The sequence below is a fragment of the Molossus molossus genome, unplaced genomic scaffold, assembly GCF_014108415.1.
Source record: "Molossus molossus isolate mMolMol1 unplaced genomic scaffold, mMolMol1.p scaffold_m16_p_4, whole genome shotgun sequence".
NCBI classification, from domain to species: Eukaryota; Metazoa; Chordata; class Mammalia; order Chiroptera; family Molossidae; genus Molossus; species Molossus molossus.
Window position 1 is genome coordinate 71864803 of NW_023425377.1, and position 27849 is coordinate 71892651.

The window sequence follows — 27849 nt, forward strand, 5'->3', positions numbered from 1 at the left end:
GTCTTTCCCTTAGAACTATGATGGACTTAATATTTTCTTTAATTTTCTGCACTGTTGCATTCTTCAATCATTCTTAAAAAAGAGGAAACTGTATATTGATGTCACAACTAAAAAACCTTTTTGTTGCACTGGACTCCAAAACTTAAAACAGTAACACAGCAACATAACAGCATGGATGCTAGCTGGATAAAACGCAGGGCCACTGAGGTGTTGAAGACACAGTAGCACCCTGTAGACTTCTCCTGGTCCCAGGGGCAGGCCTGCTGCCTGTGGGTCTCTGCTGAGCTACTTGTTAGCTGTGCCTCAGCTCCCAGGCTCCGTAAATAGGAGGCAGCCCCACCTGCCTCTCAGGTGTTTTGCAGGGTCAATAAGTTGAAATAGACACAGCACTTCGAGGCAGACCTGGCACAGATTGTTTTATAAATAATAGCGTATTTTAATAGCTATTAATAGCTAGCCTCTCTCTCTGAGGCTATCTAATAATTTTGAATAAGTCATGTTACTTATTAAAAAAACAACAACCATGGTCTAAGCCTGTGATTCTCTGTTGGTTAACTTTGTGCCCAGGATTCCCCGAACGTAAGTTTTCTACCAGGGGAAACACGGTCCCAGGAAGGCCGGCTTCAGCATGAGGCCCCTTGGTGTCCAAAACATGTCTTCTTGGTTCTTGCCCAGCATCCAGGAACGGCCCCTTCATACTCCTCCTCCAGCTTCCATTTGGACTCTGGACTTTCTGGGTCTCAGTCTCCTCCTTGGAAAATCAGGGAAACAGGGTACTGCTAGGTCAGGGGCTGGACTTGGAGTCTAGGACACACCAAGACAGTTCCAAATAGGGGAGCCCTGAACTATTTCTGACATAGTCCCTCCCCAACCCGAACAGCCCCCTGGACAAGACTCCCCCACCCCTGCCCTCACTGCCCCACTTTCCCGGGGATCAGTGCCAGTGAGCACAAGGGGTCAGAGTGTCTGTTAGAAGTTCAAATTGGAACTGCTGGCAAAGGATCTGAGAGCAGGGTACACCTCAGTGTGTGTGTGTGTATGTGTGTGTGTGTGTGTGTGTGTGTGTGTGTGTCTGCAGCACCCCTGGGTCTGTGATTTTACTGCACTTACCTGCTGGCTTCAGCTGCCCCACCAGTTCCAGGGCAGGACCTGGGGCAGTGTCTCCTCCCACACACACTTTATAAAGGCAGAACTGCCAGGCCTGGGGACTGGGGACTGCCCTGTGGCAACCTCTGCTTCCCCTGCCAGCACCTCAGACCATGGGAGGTCCCTGCCTCAGCATCCAACACGGTGAGAATTTGGGGCCCCTGTGGGAGGGGCTAGGGAGTCTCTGTCAGCTCTCCCATCCCCCCTCACTTGGAGAAATAGGAGGCACAGCTGGCAGCTCTGGAGCCTGCCATGGAGGAAGCCACATGGTTAGGAGGGTGTCATGGGTGCATTGGAGAGCAGCTGGCAGTGCCCAGGCAACCCCACTGGGGCAGGAACCCCCCTGGTGCTCTAAGAGTGTGTCCTCCCCACCCCACCAGGCATCTCCAAGCTCCCTTCCAGATGCACTTTGGAAGCTGCTCCCTAAGAGGGGAATCTGAAGCAGGGGGAAGGAAAGGGGCAGAATTTGAGAGCTGTGACCCCCCCAGGAAGTCATTCTTAACAGATGGCACAGAGGGGTGCTAGAGACCTAATGACAGGGACCTTCCACTATAGGGTGATGCCAACACATTGTCTCAGTGGCTGGGAAGTCTGAGAGACCCCACAGTCTTGCTCCTGCAGACCCTGCTGGGACTCTGACCCTGTGGGTTTGAACTTGAGTTCTGCTGTGGCTTCCCCCATGACTCCTTCCTGCCCCACCCAGGGTGGCTCTAATGGTTATCAGGGCAGCAAAGAGAGTTAAGAAATGACATTGGGGTGTCAATCAAAGCTTCCCCAGGCCACAGGAATGGGGCTTTCTGTGCTGGCCCAGAGTGACATGTGCAAGGTGTTTCTTAGAGCTTTATGGAAGTATAATTTACAGAGCATATAATTTGCTTGTTGCATGCACACAATCACATGATTTTTAGTAAATGTACAGATTCCTTGGAGTACACCTCAAGGGGTGATGTGTCAGAGGGCCAAGTCACAGAGCCCCTGATCCTCACTTTCCACATGTGCGAAATGGGGCAGGGCAAGACTGGTCTCCACTTTGCAGGGCTGTGTCAAGGGTTCAGTGAGTCCTGGTTCACAGTTAGAACTAAGTAAACAGTATTTGCTATTATTTTTACATTGTCATTATTATTATTTCACTGGCAGGTCTGGGGGATGGGCTGGGGGTCCTTAGCAGAATGAGCAAGGAGAGAATGACTGCCACAGGGTCCCTAAGCAGGAATCTGACTGCCCAGGGCTCAGCTAAGGGAATGCAAACCAGATGGGACGGGGAGGGGACATCCAGCAGCTCCTCTCCAGGCTCCTGTTTGGGTGACTTCCAGGGGCCCACATGGAGAAGGTCTGGCTCAGGAGCCTCTGTGGTGGGGCAGTAAAGCCCAGCTCAGCCTGATGGGGCACAAAGAACACCCTCCCTGCTGGGTCTGGAGAACTTGACCCCTCACTTCCACCTACCTCAGCCCCCTCTTGAACCAGATTCTCCATAAACCCTTCCTGGGCACTGAGCCTCAGTCTGTCCATCTGTAGATTGGACATAAACAGAGCCCCTGCCTCCTAGGGCAGTCGTGAGCACTAAAGTTGCTGCTGGGTATTAGGGAGCTGGGGATAAATCTGCCCAGGTCCCACTCAGCCAGGGAAGGTCCTGTTGTGGTCTTTCCTGCAATGAGGAACTGGGTCTCTGGCAAAGGGAGAACTAACCAAGCCCTGTGGCCAGAGAGGAGGCAGAGAGGAATTCTAGCCTCAGTTTACTGCGTCTACGAGGGCCTTGGGGAGGGGGGCCTTTGCCCTCTGCTGGCCTCAGTGGTATCAAGTTTGGACATTGGAGCTGAGTGCTCAGGGGACCATCCTCTGTGCATCCCCTACAGCTCCTCAAGCCTTGCTCACAATGACTAACACCCAAATTCCCCTGTTCCCCTGGGAACTCCTTCATGTGCTACTGAGCCATGAGTTAACCCTTCATTTGGCCCAGGAAGTGACACGAGCCTGCCCTGCCTCCCTGGCCCCATCCCTCCACCTGCTGTCCCCTGTCTGGTCTCCCTGGATGATCCAGGTCAGGCTGCCTCCCAGCATTTCCACATCAGCAGGAACTGGACAGATTCCTCAAGCCCTTTCCACCCCCCACCTGCTGCCCAGCCTCCTTCCTCCTTCCCTCCCCCTTCTTTATTTCTGTTTCTCTATCTTGCTTTCAATCTCTCTATCTCTCTGTCCAATTGCTGGCATCTCTGTCTCTCCCTTTCTAGGAGTTCTCTAATTCTCTGTCCATCTCTCTCAATCACTGTCTTCTGAACTCTGCCTCTCTGTTTCTCTCCATCTCCCTGTGTCTCCTAATATCCCTCTCACATCTGTTCATTTTCTCTCCACCTCTCTGTCTCCTTTTTTTTTCTGTCTCTCTCTCTCTATGTCTCTAGCTCCTTCTCTGTCCCTCTGTCTCGGCCTCTTCTTAATTTTCTCTCCATCTCTGTCCCCTTGTCTGTCTGGTGAACAGCAAAGAGGTCCCCATCTCTATACCCCCTGCTGACTTGAGGAGGACCCCCCGGAACATGCCCTGGGAGGGGAGTGCCTCTGAGCAAAAGGAACAGCAAGATTGGGGGGGCCATGCAGAACCACCTGAACATGAGCCGACAGCATCTTCCTGTGTGCAGGGAGCCAGGGGGTGAAATGTCACTACTGTGTCCCAAGCTGGTCATGTGGTTGACAGAGGTGGGTGTGGTGTTCTGCACATGTGTCCCTGAGGAAGGGTGAGGGGCCAGAGCATCTCAGTGTGGGGAGGATCTGAGAGTACACTTGGTCCACTCTACATTTTTACATGAAGAAATGATGACAGTAAACACTTTGACACACCAGGCAGTACTTATGCATTTAACTCTAACACTACTCTAGGAAATGGGTTCCCTCTTCATCCCCATTCTACAGAAGGGGAATCTGAGGACCTGAAGCACCAAAACAAGGTCTGGGACTAGAACCAAGGCCACCAGACTCTAGTCTGTTTCCTGAACTGCTGCCCTCAGGTCAGCAGAAGCCAAAACCCCTGCCTGGTTCGGGCCCCTCCCCATCCTTCAGTTCCTGAAACCCATCTTCAGGCGATGGGTGCAGACCCACTGGTCATGGGCGCTGGAGGCAGGGAGGTGCCACCTGCCCACTCTCTCCTTGAGTGAGGGACAGAGCCCAATCCTGGATGGGGTGAGCAGCTCCCTTCCCTCAGATCAGTCACTCTCAGGCCTCTGTGAGCCCTTCCCTGTTCTGTATCCACCCTGACCCTCCATGTCTCTGTTCCAGCACTGTGTGTCTTGCTGACTCTGTTGGAAGATGGACTCCAGAACACCAGGGGTGAGTCTGCTGGGAGTAACTCAGTCCACAGCCAGAGTCCCAACCCCCACCTGCACCTCTCAGCCCAGGCAGGAGAAAGGCCTGGTGCAGGGGAAGCTCAGGGTCACCCTTCCCATCACCCCTTCCCAGCCCCTGGCTCAGCCTTCATCTTCTGACTAGTCTCCATCCCCACAGCCTCGGCCACCATGGACTGTGCCTCGTGGTGCCCTCCACACTCCACATGTGTCAACGCCACTGCCTGTCGCTGCCATCCAGGATTCGCCTCTTCTGAGGAGGTCGTCACCAGCATCTTGGAGAGTTGTGATGGTACAGAAGCGTGGGGTGGTGGAGGGCCACATAGATAGGGGGATGGAGGTTAGAGGCCTCGGCCTTTGTTCTCAGACTGTTATCAGGGACAGAGAAAAGAGAAAGAGAAAGATGTGAAGGTAAAAAATGAGAAGTGAATAAACATGGCTTTGTGGAGAGACAGGTGCTGGGTCTCCAGGAGTCTGGAATCTGTGCCCCAGTTTGCCCTTCCAGGACTGAGGAGGGGGATGCAGAGATTCCACCCACCCACCATTTCTGTATTTCCTCCTGTATCGAAATCCAGCATGACAGGTGGAAAGCTGAGAACAGTCTGATTGAATGGGTTTCAGGAATGGTTTGCTCTAGCCACAGCCCAGCTGCAACAGTGTTGCCTGAGAGTCTGATTCTTTCCCAAAAAATGCTGATTAAGCTTTGGGCTCCAGGCTAGGTGTGGGATGAGGTTCTCGGTCCTGGAGGCACTCCGGCCTTTGGAAGGTCAGGGACCTTGGGCTTTTGGAAGGTGACCCTTTACCCTGTTTTGTTCCAGACATCAATGAATGTGGACCACCCTCGACAGTGTCCTGTGGAATATTCGCAGACTGTCAGAATACGGAGGGCAGCTACTACTGCACATGCAGCCCAGGATACGAGCTTATTTCTGGGGCAACAAAGTTCAGTAATGAGAGTGAGAACACGTGTCGAGGTAAGAATGACCCGCATCTTCCATCTCCCTGTCCATGAGGTTTGGAGTCAGCAGAGCCACTCCTGCAGCACGCAGGGTGCAGGGCCCTGGTTGCAGGTGCTGCTCCCAGTATGAATTGGGACAACTGTGCCTGTACCTGTCCCACTAGCAGACAGGCAGGGTGGCATGAGAGCCAGGGCCCCAAATCCTGGCTTTGCTACCTGACAGCTGTGTATGCGACACCAGCCAGGACACTGACTCAGAAATCACTGGTAATATGGTGTGATAATATTATTGTGATTTTGTGTTTAAAAAAACAAAGAGTGCCTATCTTTTAAAGACAAAAACAAAAGTAGCTTTGTCTTTTGTTGCTGTATAACCTTGGGCACATTCTTCACCTCTGTTTTCCACCGTTTACTCATCAGTAAAAGAACAACAATGGCGCTTACCTCACAGAGTTTCTGGGGTGATATATGAGATCACAGAGCACAGCACAGTGGTGGCTGTAGGGTATTTAGATTACAATCATCATGATCTAAGTCACCATCTCCAGGATGGACATCCCTGGGGACTGCCCCATGGTGGCTGCTCAGAGAACAGCTGGCCCATCCGTTCCCTCACCAGGGACCCAGGAGGATCCAGGCCTCCATGCCTCACCAGGCACTGCCCCCTTTCAGGGGGAGCAGACGGACAGGGAAAGGGCTTCAGGCAACCCCAGGGGCAGGTGGGGCCAACAATGGTCAGGCAGAAGCCAGGACTCACCTCGAGAGAGGGGATTAGTGCAGAATACAGAGAGAGAGGAGGAGGCTGAACCCAGGATCCTGGAGGACTCTGAGCAGGGTCCACAGGCCCAACCTGCTGCTGGGAGAAGAGTCCCAAACCAGGGCCCCAGCCCCATCCCTCATGCACCTGCATGGAGCCCAGTGGGAGGGCTCCACCCACCGCACTGCTGGTCCACAGGGGCATCTGTGGGTGGTCATCGTGCCCAAAATATGTAGCCTGACCAGAGGGCAGAGCCTTCATGAGAATTGGGAAAAGGTCCCTCTTCCCCAGGTGAGCACTGTGTTTGGGGAATGAACAGTGAGCTGCTGTTAGCCCCCATTTGCCTCCTTGGCTGGACACCCTTGTGCAGAGAGCAAGCCATTCAGTGTGCCTGGACCACCGCAAGCCCTGCACACGGTGGTGGCTGTGGCACTGAGGAGACGAGCTGCTGTGTGAGAAACAGGCCAGGCCGAGAGACAGGGCTGGAGCTGCTCGCAGAGACATGGCTGAACAGAGTGAGGTGGGAGAGGTGGGTCCTCAGGGAGAGAGCAGCCTGCTGGTCTGCTCAGGACCTGCCACCTGAAGACCGAGCTTTGTGACAGGCTCAGCTGGGCCGTCTGTGCACCTGCCCACCTCAGCTCTCCAGCCTCGCCGCTCCTGAGGACGCGTCTGCTCGCGTCATGGCCCACGAGGTCTGCTTTGAGCAGCTGACCCGGGCCACTTCCTGCCTGCTTGTCCCACATGCTTCAGGCATCAAAGGGCCATCCCAGGCACCTGTCTGGTCTCCCAACCCTCTCTGAACCCCAAGGCTCAGAACCCTCTGCAGAGGCCATTTCCAGAAGGTTGGAATGTCTTCGCTGCAACCTGGCACCTTATTGCATAAAACAAAGAGAGTGGTGGCTTTCAAGATACTTCGGGAGCTCACAGCGCAGAGCGTTCCAGAGCAGTATCACCCTCCACCATCACCAGTGACTGCTGGGCCGAGACCTGACACCACTGGAGCCCACACAGGATCAGCGGTGCCAGGAGCCCTCTCAGACCCCCGGGCCATGATGGACCCAGGGATTCCCTCATGAAAATTGGGAGGAGATTCAGGCCACCTCCCCCAGCTGGCCATGCCTCTGGCCAACAACCGCACCTGGAAAAAATGCCTCCGGGCACCCTGACCCCAGTTAGCAGCCACTCATCCTCCATTTCCCCAAGCAAGCCCCCACCCTGACCCTCCCCGGTAATTTCAGCTCATAGGACTGTGGGCAGCTTGGATGACTGGGACCCAGAAAAAGTTACATGTCAGGGGTAAACAGAGTGACGTCGACTTTCCCCCCCCCGCCCCAGACTCTGACAGTGGGGTGAATGAAGAGGCTCCCACATGGACCAGATGACAAGAGAGGGTGTCGTCGGGGACCACTGCCCCCGGGCCTCACCCTCTCCCGAGGAGGTCAACCCAGGTGCCTTGGGGGCCCAAACCACTGGGGGACAGAAGATGGAGCTCCTCTTGGCAAGGCCCACAGGTCTGTGTCCCTGGTGGGAGAACAAGGAGCCAGAGGACAAAAACACCTGCCACTCTCCACCCATCAGCACCTGCTCCCTGCTCCAGGCACCCAGCCCTTGCCCGCTGCCGGCTTGCTCACATGTGGATTATCATCACTTCCTTCCAGCCCATGAGGTGCCTTCATGGGGATCAGAAGAGGCACCTTCATGCCCCAAGGCTGTGGGCTGGATGTGAGCTCCACTGTCCATCTCAGCCTGGCACCCACTGCCCAGGTGGCCCTGACCATCTGGCATCATTGTCATATTCTGGGCCCCTGCCTAGAAGCCTTCTCCTCGAAGGGCCAGGCTCAGGGATGGTTTCGGTCCATCTCCATGGGCTGGAGTCTCAGGAGTCGTGTGGGTGGAGAGCGATGTCTCACCAGAGTCACCAGGATTCCAAGGAGAACTCAGCCAACAGCACCGTCCTGGAGGAGTCAGGACAAAGGCCACCGAAACGAGCACTGCTCAGGGAATGCATCATTTTTCCTGCACTGGTTTCCAGGATGACCCACCCTGGCCTTTGCCCAAGTCCTCAGACTGGGGCACGTGGCACTGATGTCCCTGCCCAAGCGAGGAGCTGCCCGGGAGTCAGGGAGTCAGAGCTGGCAGGAAGGACTTGGGCCATTTCTGGCCTCATCAGGACAACAGAGCATCTAGACCACCATGCTTACCCATAGGACGGCTCCATGTGGATTAGAAAAGGCACCCACTCACCTAGGAGGAGGCAGTGGGGCCTTCCAGATGCTTCTGTGCCAGTAAATGTGGCTGACTCCCAGCCCTGAAGGCATCCACCACCCTCTCCTTCCCCTTGCAGACATAGACGAATGTCAGCTGAACCCCGGGATCTGTAAAAGCCGCCGCATCTGTGTCAACACCCAGGGCAGCTACACCTGCAAGTGCCCCCCCGGGTTTGAGCTCAACCGGGAGGACCCAAAGCTGTGCAAAGGTAGAGGCCCAGGAAGATGCTCTGAGGCTGGACAGGAGCTGGGGAAGGAGCCGAGGCAGGTCCCGCAGCCGCAGGAGGCAGAACATGCTCAGGTTCCCGAAATGCCAAAGCCTTGCCTAAGGATTCACCTCCCTGACAGTCCTGCCACAGAGCTGGGAGATGGCAGCGTCTTCTGGGCCCTGGGTTTCCTTGTGGAGCCCCTGTGAGCATCCCAGACCCTTCCCCTTCCTCATCTGTCACATGCAGCAGAGGGAGGTATCATTTCTGATTCTCAGGAAGTGAACTTGGGCCAGGGCCCAGAAGGGAGTAGGCAGGAGTCCTTGGTCAGGAGGTTGAGCCCTGGTGACTCAGTTTCCCTCTTGGTTTTGCCACTTATGAACTAGAGACTATGGTCCCTGACATGTCCATCCTGCAGGGAGGCCACCATTAGGAGCTTTGAGGGTGGAGTTGAAGGTCACCAGATGGTGGCATGTGTGGGGTCCTTAGTGCTGGGCAATGAGAAGTGGGTGCGGGGAGTGGAGGGCGGGTCTGACACTCTGGCTTTGTCCTCAGATGTGAATGAATGTACCTCAGGGCAAAACCCCTGCCACAAATCCACCCACTGCCTCAACATCGCGGGCAGCTATACGTGCCGCTGCCGCCCTGGCTGGAAGCCCATTCCTGGGTCCCCCAACGGCCCAAACACCACCATCTGTGAAGGTTCGTATTCAGATCCCATGAATGTACCACATCTTCTTTACCTTGTGGAGCCACCTAGAAGGAAGCTGCCATAACGAGCTTTGGCAGACAAGGGGCAGCAACGGTTTCAGCATCCGTGTGTCCTCAGCGCAGGCAGTGAGGACAGGGGGACCTGGGCTGCTCAGGGCTGAGCTTCGGATCCTGTTCTAACACGGACAGGAGCGTGGCTGTGGATGGCAGCTGTGCCACAACCCACAGCATCAACACTTGGAGAGCCATCTGTGTTGCAGCCTCGCTGGTTAGAGGCCCATCGCAGGGCCCCCAGAGTCCATCCTACAGCGCACATGGGGGACACAGCTCTGGGATGACATCGCACACACAGTGCTGCCCTGTCCACCTTGCAGGGACGCTTATGGGGCCTTTACTGGGGGAAATGTCATCACAAATGTGTATCCTGACAGGCTAGGTGGCTGGTAGTGGGGCATAGTGGGGGTGTCCTTGGTGTGAACTGCAAAGGAATTGGAGACAAGGGGCAGGAAGGAAGGTGCAGAGAGTGGACAGAGGGCCTGACGCTCTGGCTTTGTCCTCAGATGTGAATGAATGTACCTCGGGGCAAAACCCCTGCCACTATTCTACCCACTGCCACAACATCGTGGGCAGCTATGAATGCCGCTGCCGCCCTGGCTGGAAGCCTGCTCCTGGGTCCCCCAATGGCTCAAACAACATCGTCTGTGAAGGTTCGGAGTTCAGATCCCACACACCCAAGGATCCACAACTCAAACCATCTGATCACATACTGAATGGCACCCACATGAACCCAGCAGAGTGATTGCTGGGCGTGCCCTGCTGTGCCAGGCTTTAATTATTTTAAGGCTAAATGGGAAAAGATCTGGGCGGTCCCAGGGAAGAAGCTGGGGTGCCAAGGGGAAAGTTCCTGGGGGACCCCATGCAGCAGCTAATTACTAACTGGGACAAAGGTTATTTCAGATATACTATTTTTGGTTAATCCTCACCCAAGAATAGTTTTCCATTGATTTTCTTAGAGAGAGTGGAAGGGAGGGAGGGAAAGAGAGAGAGAGAAACATCAGTGTGAGACAGACACATCGATTGGTTGTCTCCCACACAACCCTGAGCGTCGGGGATCAAACCTGCAACCCAGGTATATGCCCTTGACCAGGAATTGAACCCGAGACCCTGTGGTCTATGGGCCGATGCTCTAATCACTAAGAAAAACCAGCCAGTGCTGGGACAAAGATTATTTCAATATCTCACACCCTGTACCTCAGTATCGGGCTCACCTGCTATGTGTCAGGCCTCTGCACACTTCCCACAATCCCTTTGTCTGCCACTCAGGGATGTGCAGTCAACAGGTGTCATCACCTCCAGCCAAGGGGTGGGGGTAGGGGGCACTAACATGGGGAATGGGGTGGGGCATGAAGAGGAGAGGGACTCAGATTCCTGAATAAACAAAGGACTACCCAGTGTGAAAGTACCTGGTCTGACACTAGACCCTGCCTCCAACACACTCTCACACCTAATGAGCAGCTGTTCTATCCCCAGCAGAGATCTTCCCCACCTGGACCCCGTCCCCTGGAATCAAGAGCCAGGTGAGTGACTCCAGCAGGGACCAGAAGGCAAGGATCCCTCCACCCCTTTACCCCATGCTCCCCCATCCACATGTGAGGCTCTCTGATCCCTCATCTCCTTTCTCCCCAGAGTCTCTCCCACTTCTCTGAAAGAGTCCAGGGTCTGGAGAGAGACTTCAAGTCTGCCTTGGCCCAGGACACCATCCAGGTAAGGGCAGGACCTGGGGGGATCCCAGACAGTGTCAGGGTGGCTGGGGGATGCTTCAGCATGAGTGGAAACAGCCCAAGCAGGGGCCTCTGATCAGAGAAACACATGTGGATGTTTGCACAATATTCACACACCATACATATCCCCATCACACAAACACAGATGTACACACACACACCCCAATTCCTGGGTTCCCCAGTGTCTGGAGCAGGGTACACACACCCACACTCACACTCAAGAGGGGTATAATGGCTACAGAATGAAGCAACTGAGAATTTTGCCTCTAGAGCCGAGCCAAAGGTTCAAATCCCCATACACTGCTGTGCCCTCAGGCCAGTGACTCCCCCCCTGGGCCTCAGACTCCTGCTTCACACAGTGGTTGTGAAGGTTTGAATGAACTAAGAGAAGGCTCAAAGAATAGTGCCTGGCACACAGTAAGCACTGGATGTAAGTTTTAGCATATGTACTTAGCCCAGTAGAAATATATGAGCCTCTTATGACATTTTAAATTTTCCAGTAGCTTTATTTTATTATTTATTTTAAATATGTTTTTATTGATTTTTTAGAGAGAAAGGAAGGGAAAGATAGAAACATTAATGTGAGAGAGAAACATGGATCGGCTGCCTCCTGCACGCCCCGTACTGGGGATCGAGCTTGCAACCCGGGCATGTGCCCTGACTGGGAATCAAACAGGGACCACTCAGTCCATGGGACGATGCTCAATCCACTGAGCCACACCAGCTGGGCTATTTTTTAACTTTAATTTTTGTTAATCCTCACCCAAAGATATTTTTCCATTGAGTTTTAGATAGAGTGAAAGGGAGGGAGGGAGGGAGGGAGAGAGGGAGAGATAGAGAGAAACATTAATGTGAGAGAGATACATTGATTGGTTCCTTCCTGTATGACCCAAATCAGGTCTAGGGATCAAACCAGTGACCCTTTGTTCTGCTGGCCAACACTCTAACCACTAAGACAAATTGGCCAGGGCTCCAGTAGATTTATTTTTTATAAAGTAAAAGTAGCCCTGGCTGGGTGGCTCAGCTGGTTGGAGCATAGTCCTATACACCAAAAGGTTGCAGGTTTGATCCCCAGTCAGGGTACATATGGGAGGCAACCAATCGATGTTTCTCTCCCACATCGATGTTTCTCTCTCTCTTTCCCCTCCCCCACTTACTTCCTTTCTCACTCTCTCTAAAAAAAAAAAAAAGATATATATTTCAGTGGTAAAGATCCTTGGGTGAGGATTAACAACAACAAAAAGTAAAAGTAAACAAATAAAATTAATGTGAAGATTGCATTTAACCCAACAGATCCAAAATATTACTATTTCAACATGGTGCCACACGTGACTTGTGGGACCTGTGGTGACTATTCTGGACAGTGCAGACTTAGAAGAGAGCCTGGCAGAAAGTCAGCGACTGATAAATGCTAAGTGCCATGGTTACATGTGCACACAGGCACGCACTTGATCCCCTACTTGTCTTCTGGCTGTTGCAGTGTCTAGATGGTTCTGCTGTCTGTCCCCCAAACAACCTGTGTGGTTTTTCAGTGTGTTCCCTAGTGAGGGAGTGAGATCAGGGTCTTTGGGGGGGAGGTCCCTGTGGTGCAGTGACCCAGCAACTGTCACGAATCACCCCAGAAACTTATCACGTCATTGGATGAGCTACTGGAAGTCCCTGGGGACCTGGAGAACCTGGCCCTCCCTGCCCGGCATAGCTTGGCCACTCACCTGCTGTCATACCTTGAAGAAGTCTTGAGGACCCTGGCCAAGACCATGCCTGGAGACTCCTTCACCTACCATCCCCCTTCGAACACAGGTGAGGCCTCTTTCTGCCCTGCTCTGCCCCAGTCCCAGGCCCCATCCTGCATCTGGAGCCCCCCGTCACTGCCCCTCTCCCCTCAGAGCTGTCCCTAGTGATCCAGGAGTAAGGAAATGGAACCATCACCATGGGCCGGAGTCATGCACGAATGGTGCTGAACTGGGCTGAGGCAGCTGAAGTTGGGGACCCAGGTAACAGCAGGGAGCCAGAGGAGGCACCTGTGGGAGAGGGAAGAAAGAGCTGGGATGTGCTTGCAGTGAGGTTTCAAATGTGTAACAATTGGAAACGGAGCCATTGGGAGGGACTCCAGGCATCACAGTAGACTGGCCAAGCCTAATTTAGACATCTCAGGAGGGAGGAGGGAAGGCAGGAGAAGGCAGCCAGCATGTCTGTCCCCTAGGCCGTGCCGTGGCAGGCATACTCTCCATCCCAAACATGCAGAAATTGCTGGTCAATGCCTCCTTGGAGCTGGACTCTGAGAAGAAAGCCCAGCTGGAAGAGATACATAAAAGTCCTGTCAACGGTGCCCAGCTCACGCTCCTCTCTACTATCAACATGGTCTTTCTGAGCAACAAGAACACATCGAAACTAGACTTCCCTGTCACCTTCTACTTCTCCCACCTTGTGAGTCTTTGGGTGGGGAGAGGGGATCAGCCCCACTGTTCACCCCATAGCCCCTCTGAAGTCTTCATTTCCCCAACTCTGCCCATTCTGCTACTTCTTTAAAGGTAGCCCAGGGCCTTTGCACTTTCTGTGCTCTCTGCCTGAGACACCTTTCCATCACATGATTCAGTCCTTTGCCTGTTTCTAGTCTTTGTTCAAATACCACCTTCTCTTTTAGGCCCTCTCTGATATCCTTATGTGAAATTACAATCTGTAATTAATTCATGCCCAACATTTCTCCTATACTGCTGCTGCTTCTTTTTAAATAGCACTTACCACCTTCTAAAACACTATCTAATTTACTTATCTATTAGGTTTATTATTTACTGTCTATCTCCCCAATGAGCATATCAGCCCTACAAGGACAGGGATCTGTGTCTGCCCTGTTCACTGCTGTGCCCCCGCCTGGCACCCATAGTAGGTGTTCAGTAAATACTTGTCAATGGGTGCTGAGTAAATACTTGTCAATGAAAAGCAGCCTTCCTCAGACCCAGCCCAAGGTCAGAACCTAAGAATGGGCTCTAGGCTAACATCTCTGGCCATCCCCACCTGCCCACAGAATCAGAGGCCCATGCTGCGGCAGGAGCTAATCTGTGCCTTCTGGAAGGGTGATAACAGCAGTGGGTACTGGTCCACCACAGGCTGCCAGAAGCTGGGCAGAAGGGATGGCAACACCACCTGCAAATGCAGCCACCTGAGCAGTTTTGCCATCCTCATGGCCCACTATGACGTGCAGGTGAGAGCCTTGTGAAGACATTTTGTTCAATTTCTGTTTGTTTTGTAATAAATTTCCATACATGTAGCCCCTCAAAAACATAAATTTATTATATTTCAATTTTGTTGTGTCAACAAACAAACATGGCATATTTGGATTGTCTGGTGAGGGTCTTACAAGTCTTATAAGCCTCTCCTCTGGGGATTGCTGTCTTCCTCTAGCCCCCTGGTTGCTGGAGAAATCCGTCCATGCTGTTACAGGTCTAAGTCTTGCTTTCTTGGTGGCTGGCAGCAGAGGTCACATTCAGTTTTGGATATTTATCCATCTAAGAGTTAAATATAACACATAGGAAATTGGTGTCTATTTTATTGTCAGTGAAATGGAACATTTTCATTTGAGAGTGATTTGTTTTTCTGTCTCTGGAAATAAGTTTTTGCTTTTTTATCTATATTTCTATTGGCCTGTTGATACTTTTCTTATAGATCTGGGAGCTCTTTATGTGGTAGAGGAATTTATATCATTACACAAAAAGTACTCAAAACCTAGTATGCATCAAAATCACTTGGAGGGCTTGCTATTTATTTATGAACATTTATTTAGGAAACAATGTCGATCTTACAGATTTGTTGCAACAATGAAAAAGTGTAAATAATACCAAATTTATTTTATCCATGTGCATCGGCTTTGAACATTTAACCTCCATTTTCTCTACCACTTTCATGGTTCTGCTTTTCTCTCTCTGCCTCCCAATTTCTCTCTCACCTACTTACACTAAAATTAAATTTTTAAAAAATTCTGCTAAGGGATTTAAGATAATTTGGAAAAATAGGCAGCCAAAGCCTTAATCTTTAGGATGCCCATAGTACTGGCCGTCTTAGCCACAGCAGTCAGAAAATAATGAAAACTAAAAGGAATCCAAATGGTAAAGGAGGAAATGAAATTGTCATTATTTGCAAATGACATGATGTTGTACGTAGAAAACCCTAAAGACTCCATCAAAAAGCTACTTGATTTAATAAATGATGTTGCCAAGTAGCAGGATACAAAATTAACATCAAGAAATCAGTGGCATTCTTATACACCAATATTAAACTGAAAGAAAGAAAAACAAACAAACAAAAAACAACCCAAAACGGAAAGGTAACCCACTGTATGGGAGAGCATAATTTCCAACTATCCATCAGGTGAGGGGTAAATTTCCAAAATATATAGAGTACTCCCAAAAACTCAACAAAAGGAAGACAAATAACACAATTAAAAAATGGGCAGAGGACCTAAATAGACACCTCACCAAAATGGACATACAAATGGCCAAGAGACATGAAAAAATATCTCAACATCACTAATCATCAAAGAGATCCCAATTAAAACGACTATGAGGTATCATCTTACACCTATCATAATGGCTGCCATCAACAAGTCATCAAACAACAAGTGCTGGCGAAGGTGTGGAGAAAAGTGGACTCTAGTATATTACTGGTGGGAATGCAGACTGGTGTAGCCACTATGAAAAACTATATGGTGTTTCTTCAAAAAATGAAAAATCTTAATTTGACCCAGATATCCCACTTCTAGGAATATGTCCTAAAAAGCCTGAAAAACCAATTAGAAACAATAAATGCACCCCTATGTTCATAGCAGCACTATTTACAATTGCTAAGATCTGGAAAGAGGCTAAGTGCCCATCAGTAGATGAGTGGGGAAAAAAAGCAGTGGTACATATACACATTGGAATACTATGCAGCTGTAAGAAAGAAAGATCTTTTATTTTTTTTTAGATGACATGGGGAGACCTGGAAAGTAGTATGCTAAGCGAAATAAGCCAAGCAGAGAAAAGCAAATATCACATGATCTCAATTATTTATGAAATATAATCAACAAAATAAGCAGATGATCAAAATAGACCCAGAGACATTGAAGTAGGTTTCAGACATAAACCTCAGAGGATGTCGGCGGGGAAGAGATAGCCGAAGAACTCACATGCATATAAGCATAACCAGTGAACATAGACAACAATGCTGGGGTGGGGGCAGCGGTTGGGAAGAGGATGTCCATGAGTGAAAAAGGAGAAACATATATAAGAAAAGTAAATTAATTAATAAAAGTTATAAATAAAAAATTGGCAGGAAATATGAAGTTTATTTCCTGACATCATCAGAGTATAGTACTTTTCCTTAACCAAGGATCTAAATCTGTAAAGAGCAGGTGTTGCAGCCCTAAGGTATGTCTGGGTGGGGGAGTTGATACCTGGACATTGAGTCTCCAGGTACAGACTCTGCCTCACAGCATCAGGTCATGGGCATGGAGGATGGTGCTCAACACAGAGCTGTGTGCTCCCATGACTGACACATGATAATTTATAAGTTAAATCTTGTCCACAAGTCTAAAGAAAAATAAATCCTATGAATTATATGGCTTGGTCTTGAGTGAGGAGTCTCTTATCGCTCAATTTTTCCTGGGTCTGAATTAATCAGTTTAGAACCCCATAAAGTTCTAACAGTATCCATAAACATCCCAAATACATGTAGATGCTCCATTCCTAATTTTGTTGTACCCACCAAAAAACTAAAACTGGTGGAAGAGTCATTAACTCAGAGCAGGAATGTGTGACTGATATTTCCTGTTTGCTGGGTCCCAGGAGGAGGATCCCATCCTGGCTGTGATCACCTATGTGGGGCTGAGCCTCTCTCTGCTGTGCCTCTTCCTGACAGCCCTCACCTTCCTGCTGTGCAAAGCCATCCAGAACACCAGCACCTCACTGCACCTGCAGCTCTCGCTCTGCCTCTTCCTGGCCCACCTGCTCTTCCTCACGGCCATCGACAGAACTGAGCTCAAGGTACTGACACTGTCCTGAAGGACCCCCACCCTGCCTGAGGGGATGCTGAATGCTGGGGGCCATGCTGCATGGACACTTTCATAAAACGGCCTCGGGTTCTGGGAAAATTTGAGGGGTGAGAGGCCAATTTCACATTGACTGGGTCACCAAATGGCAAGGTATAGGAGAGGTCCTGGCGGCATGCTGCACCCTGACTATTCCACCTGGTGACTCTCACTCCTCCAGGTGCTGTGCGCCATCATCGCGGGTGCCTTGCACTATCTCTACTTGGCCTCCTTCACCTGGATGCTACTGGAGGGCCTGCATCTCTTCCTCACCGCACGCAACCTGACTGTGGTCAACTACTCCAGCATGAGCAGGTTCTTGAAAAAGTTCATGCTCCCTGTGGGCTATGGAGTTCCAGCTGTGATTGTGGCCATTTCTGCAGCTTCCAGGCCTCACCTTTATGGAACATCTACCCAGTAAGGGCATATTCCCATTTTTTCTTTTTTTTTTTTTTTATCCTCACCTAAGGATATTTTTCCATATTTTGTACAGATAGAGTGGGAGGGAGAGAGAGGAAGGGAGAGAGAGAGAGAAACATCGACGTGAAGGGACACATCGAGTGGCTGCCACCCGCACGACCAACCAGGGCCGGGGACATACTGCAACCGAAGTACGTGCCCTTAGCGGGAACCGAACCCGGGTCTCTCCGGACCACAGGCCGACGCTCTAACCACTGAGCCAAACCGGCCAGGGCCATATTCCCATTTCTTTATCTTCTTCACATCACCATGGCCTTTATAGATGTAATATAGCATTCGGATTATGTCAGATCATATTAATAGAGACAATAAGTGATAATCCTTTGGACAATTTTCTGATGGGTATTTATAATAATTAAGGAGAATGTCTTTAAATCTCTCCTTGAAATAACAAAGGTCTAGTGGGAAAAAAAGTGCTTAGGACATTATTATAAACAATTTAACTTACCACTTTATCCAAATTGTACAGGAAGTTCCAATCTGATATTTGAAAACTAGAGGTGATTTAAATAAGCTAAAGAATAGATTGTGTTATAGTTGAGCGTTGCATGGTGCTTATTTTGTGCCAGGCACATTCCTGACCATTTTTGTATTAATTAACACAATTCATCCTCACACCAATACTATGAGTAGATAGTGTGATTTGACCCATTTTATAGATAAGTAAATTGAGGCACAAATAGGTTAAGTAAATGCCCAATGGTGGACAGCTAGGAAGTAGCAGAACTGGATCCAAATGAAGGGAGTCAAGTTCCAGAGATTGCACTCTTTTATTTTCAGGTTTTTATACTAGGTTTTATGCTTTTAATTATTCTTAAAATATATTGCACATAACTTTAAAGTGTTTTTTTTTCTTTTTCTTTTTTCACTTTATAAATTAATGAATTTATTCATTTTTCTTACAGATGTTTCTCCTTTTTCCACCAGTAATACCCCCTTCCCCATTCCTCTCACCTTGTCCCCGGCTTTGTTGTCCATGTCCATTGTTCATTCATATAAGTTCTGTGGTTCATCCCCCTCCCACCTCTTCCGGGGATTGTCAGGCTGTACCCCACTTCCACATCTCTGGGACTACCCCATTCCTCAGACTGTTAGGTTCATTATATTCCACAAATAAGTGAGATCATATGATACTCGTCTTTCTGTGTTTGGCTTGTTTCGCTTAGGATAATGCTTTCCAGGTCCCTCCATGTCATCTCAAAGGATTATAGATCTTTCTTTCTTACAGCTGCATAGAACTCCATTGTGTATATGTACCACCACTTTTTTATCCATTTGTCTACTGATGGACATTTGGGCTGTTTACAAATTTTAGGTATTGTAATTAGTGCTGCTATGAACATGGAGGTACCTATATGCTTTCTGATTTCAGTTTCAGGCTTCTTAGGGCATGTTCCTAGAACTGGGATTAATGGGTCAGATGGCACTTCAATTTTTAATTTTTTGAGGTAACATCCTAATATTTTCAATAGTGCCTGCACCAGTTTGCATTCCCACCAGCAGTGTAGTAGATTCATCTATTCTCCACACCCTTGTCAACACTTATGTTTGACGATTTGTTGATGGCGGTCATTCTGACAGGTGTGAGGTGATACCTCATTGTTGTTTTAATTGGCATCTCTCTGAGGATTAATGATGATGAGCTTTTTGTCATATGTCTCTTAGCCATTTGTATGTCCTGTATGGAGAGGTGTCTCTTTAGGTCCTCTGCCCATTCCTTAATTGGGTTTTTTGTCCTCCTTTTGTTGAGCTGTATGAGCACTCTATATATTTTGGAAAGTAACCCTTATCTGATATATCATTGGCAATTATGCTCTCCCATACAATGGGTTGCCTTTCCATTTTGATGATTCTATCTTTTGCTGTGCAGCTTTTGAGTTTGATGTAGTCCCATGTGTTCATTTTCTCCTTTGTTTCTGTTGTCTTAGGTGTATCATTAAAAATTCTGCTGTGTATGATGTCTGAAATTTTGTTGCCTACAGTTTCTGTGGTGTCAGTTATTATCTCTCCTCTTTCATTTATGATTTTGTGTATTTGGGTTCTCTCTCTTTGTTTCTTGGTGAGTCTAGCTAAGGGTCCATCAATCTTGTTTATTTTTTCGAAGAACCAGCTCTTTGTTATTTTGATCCTTTGAATTGTTTTTTTGGTCTTCAAGTCGTTTATTTCTGCTCTGATCTTTACTATTTCCTTCCTTCTACTTGCTCTGGGGGTTTCTTTTTGTTTGCTTTCTAGTTCTTTAAGTTGTGAGGTTAGATATTCTGTTAGAAATTTTTCTTGCTTCTTGAGGTAGGCCTGTAGTGCTATGAACTTCCCTCTCAGAACTTCTTTCACTGCATCCCATAGATTTTGTGTTGTTGTCTGTTACTTTTCATTGCTTTCCAGGAAATTTTTAATTTATTCCTTGATCTCCATGGTAACCCATTCATTGTTCAATAACATGCTATTTAGCCTCCATGTTTTCAAATGTCTTTGCATGTTTGTAGCAGTTGATTTCTAGTTTCATGCCATTGTGATCTGAAAAGATGCTTGATATGATTTCAATCTTCTTGAACTTGTAGAGACTTAATTTGTGTCGTGACATGTGGTCTATCTTTGAGAATGTCCCATGAGCACTTGAGAAGAATGTGAATTCTGCAGTTTTGCAGTGTAGCTCTTTTTAGATATTTATGAAATCTATCTGATCTAGTGCTTCAGTTAGAGTCTGTATTTTCTTGTTAATTGTTTGTCTAGATGATCCATCCAGTGATGTGAGCGAGATGTTGAAGTCCCCTCTTATGACTGTATTGCTGTTGATGTCCCCTTTTAAGTCCTCTAGAAGATTTTTAATATATGTTGGTACTCCTATATTGGGTGTATATATGTTTACCAATGTTATATCTTCCTGTTGGACAGATCCTTACAATATTATGTAGTGGCCTTCTTTGTCTCTAGATATGGCCTTCATTTTGAAATTTACTTTATCAGATATGAATTTGCTACCCCACCTTTATTTTCCTTTCCATTTGCTCAAAAGATTTTTTTCTATCCCTTCACTTTCAACTTATGTGAGTCTTTGGTTGTGAGGTGGGTCTCTTGTAAACAACATATATGGGAGTCATGCTTTCTTATCCAGTCAGTTACTCTGTGTCTTTTCATTGGAGCATTCAAACCATTCACATTTAAGGTGATAATTGATATGTACTTACTTATTGCCATTTTTGTTTAATGTTGTTATATTTTTCTTCCTATTTCTTCTACTAATTACAACAGTCTTTTTAGCATATCTTGCAGTGCTGGTTTGGTGAGAATATATTCCCTTAGCCTTTTTTTTTTTTTTGGAAAGGTGTTAATTTGACCTTCTATTTTGAATGGTAGGCTTGCAGAATAGAGTAGTCTTGGATTCAGATCCTTGTTTTTCATGACCTTGATTACTTCATGACACTCCCTTCTGGCCTGTAGTGTTTCTGTTGAGAGTCAGCTGAGAGCCTTATGGGGTTTCCTTTGTAGGTAACCTGTTATTTACCTCTTGCTGCCTTTAGGATTCTCTCTTTGTCTTTAATATTTGGCATTTTAATATTATGTGTCTTGGTGTGGACCTGTTTGGGTTCTTCTTACTTGGGGCTCTCTGTGCTTCTTGAACTTGAATGTCTTCTTCCTTCACCAAGTTAGGAAAGTTTTCTGTCGTTATTTCTTCAAATATATTCTCTAACCGTTGCCCATTTTCTTCTTCTTCGGGCACTCCTATGAGGAGAGTGTTATTGCATTTTCAGTTGTCCCAGGGTTCTCTTAAGTTATCTTCCTGTTTTTTAATCATTTTTTCTTTTGGTTTTCTGATTAGTTGATTTTTTCTACCCTGTCTTCTAATCCACTGATCTGGTCCTCAGCTTCCTCTACTCTGCTGGTTAGTCCTTCCAGTGTGTTCTTAATTTCTGCTATGCCATTCTTCATTTCCACTTGGGTGGTTTTCAATGTTTCTATATCTGCACTCATGGTGCTGATGTTCTTACTCATGCTGTTGAGCTTCCTCAAGATCATGGCTCCGAACTCTACCTCTGATAATGTGCTCACCTGCATTTCATTTATCTCATCTTCGCTAGAGTTCTCTTGTTCTTTTATTTGGGATTTGTTTCTTTGTTTCAGCATTATAGCTATCTAAGTGGGTTTTGGAGCCTGCCCAATTTTCCCTGTGAGTGTTGGTGCTCTGCTGTTTGTGGCTCCCTCTACTTGGTTTGGATGAGCCTAGGCCCACGTTAAACACCACTGTCAAGTCTACTTTTTCTGGGTAGATTTTCAAGCTCAGAAAAGGCTCAGTTATTCTCTAGCTATTTGCCTGGAAGGTAGTAGTCTCAGTTACTCAGGGACTTGGAATGTAGCCCTGGTGTTCTTCATAAGAGGATTTCCAGAGGGTGACATAGAAGCTGGTTATTAATAAGCCTCAATTTGCATGCCTTTGCCTCACCTATGAAAGGCTGAACCTCTGATGGAAGGGCTGCTGCTATTCCCCACAGCTGGCAGCTGGGGTGCGCTGCTGCCCACTGGAGCTCAACTCCTGCTCAGCTTTTGCTGTAGTATTTGGGAATGAGTTTCATCTGTTGGCCTGTGTTTCTGTTGCCTGGGATGAATGTCTGGACTGCAGCCTCTGTTGCTGGGGATATCTCTTGACTCTGATAGGGCTGCTACTGTGGGGGATGGCACTGGGGTTCTGGCTTTCTGCTGTTTCAGCAACTGGCACCTTGGCTGCTCCACTAGTGTTCACTGGTCTATGTTGACACAGGGAGTCCACTGTTCCGATGGTGCGAGGTACACTGGTGGGCTCAGGTTGCTGGACCCTAGCTGCCCCCACTGCCTCTTCTCAGGTAAGACTCGGGATCTTCCAGAATGGTGGGACCATTCTGTGGCACAGGGAGAAGCGCCCTGAAGACCCACTTACCAAGGTAGCCGGCTGCTCCCGTCCACAGCACAGAAACATACTGCTCCCTGTCTCTGATCTGCTTGGGTTTGGTCGTCCACCTTTATGTCCATGCACACTCTCCCACAGACTAGCTCACTCTCTCACACAGTCACCTTCCCTCTGGTCCTGCCCTCTGCCATCTTCTCTCTTATTCTTTTTTAATTAACTTATTTTCATTATAGATATTTCTTTTCCCTCATTGACACCCAACTTTTGATCCCGCCCCCCACTGTATTGTTGTCTATATCCATTGGTTATGCTTATAAGCATGTACGTTCTTTGGTTTATCTCTTCCCTCCATCCGCCCCCCTTCTCTTAGGTTTGTAAGTCTGAAGTATGATGTTGCCTGTAGGTTTTTCATCTATGTCCTTTATTATGTCAAGATATGATCCCTCTATTCCCACATTACTGAGTGTTTTGATCAGAAATGGGTGCTGAATTTTGCTCGATGTGTTTTTTAGCACCTATTGATAAGATCTATGATTTTTATCTTATATTTTGTTTATGTGGTGTATCACATATATTGATTGGCAAATATTGTACCAGCATTGCATCCCTGGGATGAATCCCTGTTGGTCATAGTGAATAATTTTTTAATGTATTTCTGGATCCGATTTACTAGTGTGTTGTGAGGGATTTGGGGATCTATGTTCATCAGGGATATTGGCCTGTAGTTTTCTTTCTTTGTAGGATCTTTATCTGGTTTTGGAATTAGAATTATGCTGGCTGGATAAAATGAGTTTGGAGGTCTTCCTTCTTTTTGGAAATTTTGGAATAGTTTGAGGAGAATGGATGTTATTTCTTCCTTGAATGTTCCATAAAACTCCCCAGTGAAGCCGTTCCGGTGTGGGCTTTTGTTTGCTGAGATAATCTAGATTATGTCTTCAATTTTCTTAGTTGTTATTGGTCCGTTCATGTTTTCTCTCTCCTCCTGGTTCAGTTTTGGGAGACTATGTGTGTAGAATTTTGTCTTTGTTGCTTAGATTGTCCAATTTTTTGCTGTATAATTGTTCATAGTATTAATTAACGATCCTTTGTATTTCTCTGGTGTCAGTTGTTACTTCTACTCGTTCACTTCTGATTTTGTTTATTTGGGTCCTCTCTCTTTGTTTCTTGGTGAGTCTAGCTCAGGGTCCGTCAAACTTTTTATCTTTTCAAAGAACCATCTCTTTGTTTCATTGGTCTTTTGAATTGTGTTTTTGATCTATTTATCATTTATTTCTGCTCTGATCTTTACTAATTATTTCCTTCTACTTGCTCTGGGGTTTTCTTTTTTTTTTTTTGCTTTCTAATTTTTTAAGTTGTGAGGTTAGATAGTCAATTAGAAATGTTTTGTGTCTTGACGTAGGCCTGTAGTGCTATGAACTTCCCTCTTAGAGCTGCTTTTGCTGCATCCCATCGATTTTGTGTTGGTATGTGTTTATTTTCACTGGTTTCTAGGAATTTTTTAATTCCTTACTTGATCTTCTTGGTAGCCCATTCATTGCTTAATAACATGCTATTTAACCTCCATGTGTTCAAATGTCTTTGTGTGTTTTTCTTGCAATTGATTTGTAGTTTCATGCCATTGTGATCTGACAAGATGCTTAATATGTGCCCTCACCAGAGATCAAACCTGAAACCCTGGTACACCAGGACCACACTCCAAGCAACTGAGCTACCAGGCCAGGGCCTGAGACATTCTTGTTGACACCACCTGAAATCACAGCCTTAGGCAGTTAGTGTTTTGATTTACAGGAGTTCACTACTGTTTTGGTAATGCTCTAGGGACAGGCTGTTTAGCCCTCACTGAGATGAGCTTTCCGTCAAATCAAATACATACCAAATTTGGAGAACAAAGTGTTCCCAGAAGGCTAAAGTGTCAGAAAAACAGAATGACTGTGCTCTGAGGATGATGATGGTGCTTTCAGTGGAGCTCCAAAAGTGGTCAGGTCTCTTTTGTCTGCAATGCTATCAGCTTGTCTGCCTCACCACTAAGCTGGGGAAAGAAGGAAAGGAAATCATTCAGAGTTCAAACTTCACAAAGTCCTTCCTCACCAGTCTTATCAAGTGTCTCTTGTACAGACTATTGTCAGTTTCTTCTGTGGCTCTGGGTAGTTGCCAGGGTTTTGAAATGGTTGATTTTAGTTGTTTTGCTAATATTTTTGTTGTTTTAGGTGGAGAGCAAGTCTTCAGTCTTCCACTCAGGAAGGCAGTGTCCCAGAACATTTATCTTTAACTATAACGTACTCCTGAAACTTCTGTTCACCTGCATTCACTAAGCTCTTTCCAGGTGTCTGTCCTACTTGGACTCCTCAGTTCTTTCTTGCATACATTCTTCAGAGTGTATATATCATTGATCTACAATATCCTACTACCCTCTCCATTGTCCTGAAATATCCTGCCTCACTCTATACAGGGGTGGGCAAAAGAACATTTTCAGTTGTTTGTATTGAAAATAGTACAACAATTAATAAATAATAGCACAAGAATAAACTCTGTTTTGCATATGCACAACTGTAAACCTTCTTTTGCCAACCCTGTCCATTACCCTAATGCTGGATCAAGAGTGAATTCTGGTCCTGTTTATCATTAAAACCTTGAGCAATAGACAAGCCATTTATGCTTCAGTTACCAACCTGTAATCATAAGAGAACTTCTGGATTGCACTGCTGTTAAAAGTAAACAGAATAACCCAACAGCGAAAGACAAACAATTTAAAAATGGACGAAAGAGTTTTGGCCCATGTAGTTCAATTGGTTGAAAGTCATCCAGTGAAAGGTCACTGGTTCAGTTCTGGTCAGGGCACATGTCCAGGTTGCAGATTTGATCCCTGGTCAGGGTACCTATGAGAGGAACTGATTGATGTTTCTCTCCCTCTCCCTTCTTTCTAAAATCAGTAAATATATTTGAAATGGATAAAATATTTCAATGGACATTTTTCCCAAGATATGTAAATGAACAAAAAGTGCATGAAGTGATGCTCTATATTATTGGTCATTAGGAAAATGGAAGTAAAAAACATCAAAATGAGATGCCACTTCACAGAAACTATGTTAAATGGTTAAAATAAGAAGACAGGCCTGGTTGGAGTGTCATGCTGTGCACAAGAAAGTGGCAACTTTGATTCCTGGTCAGGACACTACCTTGGTTGTGGGCTCGAGGCCCACCCAGGGCACCTGTGGGAGGAAACCGACTGATGTTTCTCTCACATTAATGTCTGTCTGTCTATCTGTCTGTCTGTCTCTCTTTCTCTTTTCTCTCTCTAAAAATAATAAAATTAAATAATAAAAAGACAGAATATAAAAAGAGTGTGTGTTTGCAATGATGTAGAAATATTTGAACACTTATACATTGCTACTTGCTATGAAAAATAGTTTCACTGTTTGCCAGGTGTTGAACGTATATAGCTACTCCATGATCCAGCAATTCACTCCTAGGTAAATACCCAAAGCAAATGGAAACATGTATACACACTGAAACTGTACGTGAATGCTCTTAGCAGCATTATTCAAAAGAGTCCCAAATTGGAAACATCCTAAATGTCCATCAGCTGATGAACAGAATGGCATATCTACACAATACAATATTATTTAGCCATTTTAAAAGAATTAAAAATGTATTTCCCATAAAAACATGCTGCAATATGGATAAACCTTGACTGAACACATTATTCAAGGTAAAAGAATCCAATCATAAAATGGTGCATATTGTATGACTCCCTTTATGTCCAGATATGCAAATCCAGAGACAGAAGTAGACTAATGGTGCCATGTAGCTATGGTAGACAGTGAGGTGCATGGATGCAGAAATAGGAGTGACTGCTAATGTAAATGAGTTTCTTCATGAAGAAATAAAAATTTTCTGATGTTACTTTGAGATGATGATCGCACAACTCTAAATATTTAAAAGGTCACTGAACTGCACAGTTTAAATGGGTGCATTTTATGGCATATGAAATATCTCTCCAAAAAGCCATAGTGAAAAAAGATTCAGTAGATGAGTTTTGCAGCAGATAAATATAAATAAATTGAAGAGTGCAAGAAAGACCCTTAAACCATGTTAGGTTCACAGAATTCTCAAAAACTGTTAACACATAAACAGACTTCTCCTGTGCTTCAACACAATCCACTCTGCTCAAATCTCAGCTCAAATATAGTTTTTTTGTGAAATCTTCTGTAACCATTCTAAACCCTTACACACAAGACTAAGCATGGCATCCAATGAAACATCTCTTAGCCTCCCATTTTTGTTGTTTTGTTGCAGTGTGTCTAATTGTGTGTCTGCTACCTGATGTGAGATGTGTGGGATTAAAGGTCATGTTTACGTTCTTTACAACCATGTCTTCAGAGCCAACCATAGGAACTATCACAGAAGAGACACTGAATAAATTAAGAAATGAATTTATTAAATCGTTGTATATTTCTAAGGACCAATGCATTGTTAATTCTCCTTCTTTCTTAGCTGCTGGCTTCGCTCAGGAAACGGACTTAAATGGAGCTTCCTTGGACCGGTCTGTGCCATCATCTCTGTGAGTGACAACATCAGAGCATTCTTAACGCTCAGCTGAGGGTCATAAGACGAGCAGAATTATAAAGAGGAGGAGGATGATAGAAGCAAGAATGTTCCTGGGTTATCTTGGGTTTGATTTGGTTTTCTAAGACAATTCCAAAAACTACAAAATCTAACATTGTTACTAAACATGAAAACTACTTAAGTGGAAATGCTGTTGGTCAGGCTAGGCTAAAGACAACCAACAAAAATTGTATTCACTAAATCTTCTATGGTTTCCTGAAGGTCAATCTAACTCTCTTTCTGATGACCCTCTGGAGTCTGAAAAGCAAACTTTCTTCTCTCAACAGTGAAGTGTCCACCCTCCAGAATACAAGGTAAGATGGAAAAGAGGTGGGCCACCCCACAGTCATGCTCCCCAGATAAAATCCATGTGCCTCAGCAGGCCTTGATATCCCTTCTCAGGTCTTCTGAGGGAACCCAGAGTAAGGAGATACAGCTATCCTTCTACAGTGGCCAGCTCAGATTCAGTGGTGGGCTGCTGACTCATAGCCAACAAGTTCTGTCTCTAAGCCTAGCTTGTAACTTCTTCAGCAAGAGGAAGAACTGACATGGTTGATTCACATTCTTTGAACTTTATCAGCAGTCCTATGACAAAAGTACAAAGAACCTGTGTGCACTTAGAAAAATCTGTGACTCCTCCCATAATCCAGTCTACACTTTCATACCCAC

The 27849-nt window shown here is 46.7% G+C and overlaps 1 protein-coding gene across 1 annotated transcript; it reads left to right on the forward strand.

The window, feature by feature from the left end:
• Nucleotides 1-1214: 1214 nt before the first annotated feature.
• LOC118643541 (adhesion G protein-coupled receptor E2-like) lies at nt 1215-27771 on the forward strand. The gene is given in 17 exon segments (XM_036281647.1): nt 1215-1290; nt 4411-4461; nt 4636-4767; nt 5294-5449; nt 8535-8666; nt 9219-9365; nt 9935-10081; nt 10905-10951; nt 11061-11138; nt 12778-12955; nt 13042-13149; nt 13359-13582; nt 14181-14357; nt 16975-17172; nt 17398-17633; nt 27070-27136; nt 27403-27771. Coding segments are annotated over 17 exon segments (2205 nt in total). The 5' UTR covers nt 1215-1259; the 3' UTR covers nt 27499-27771.
• Nucleotides 27772-27849: the final 78 nt, after the last annotated feature.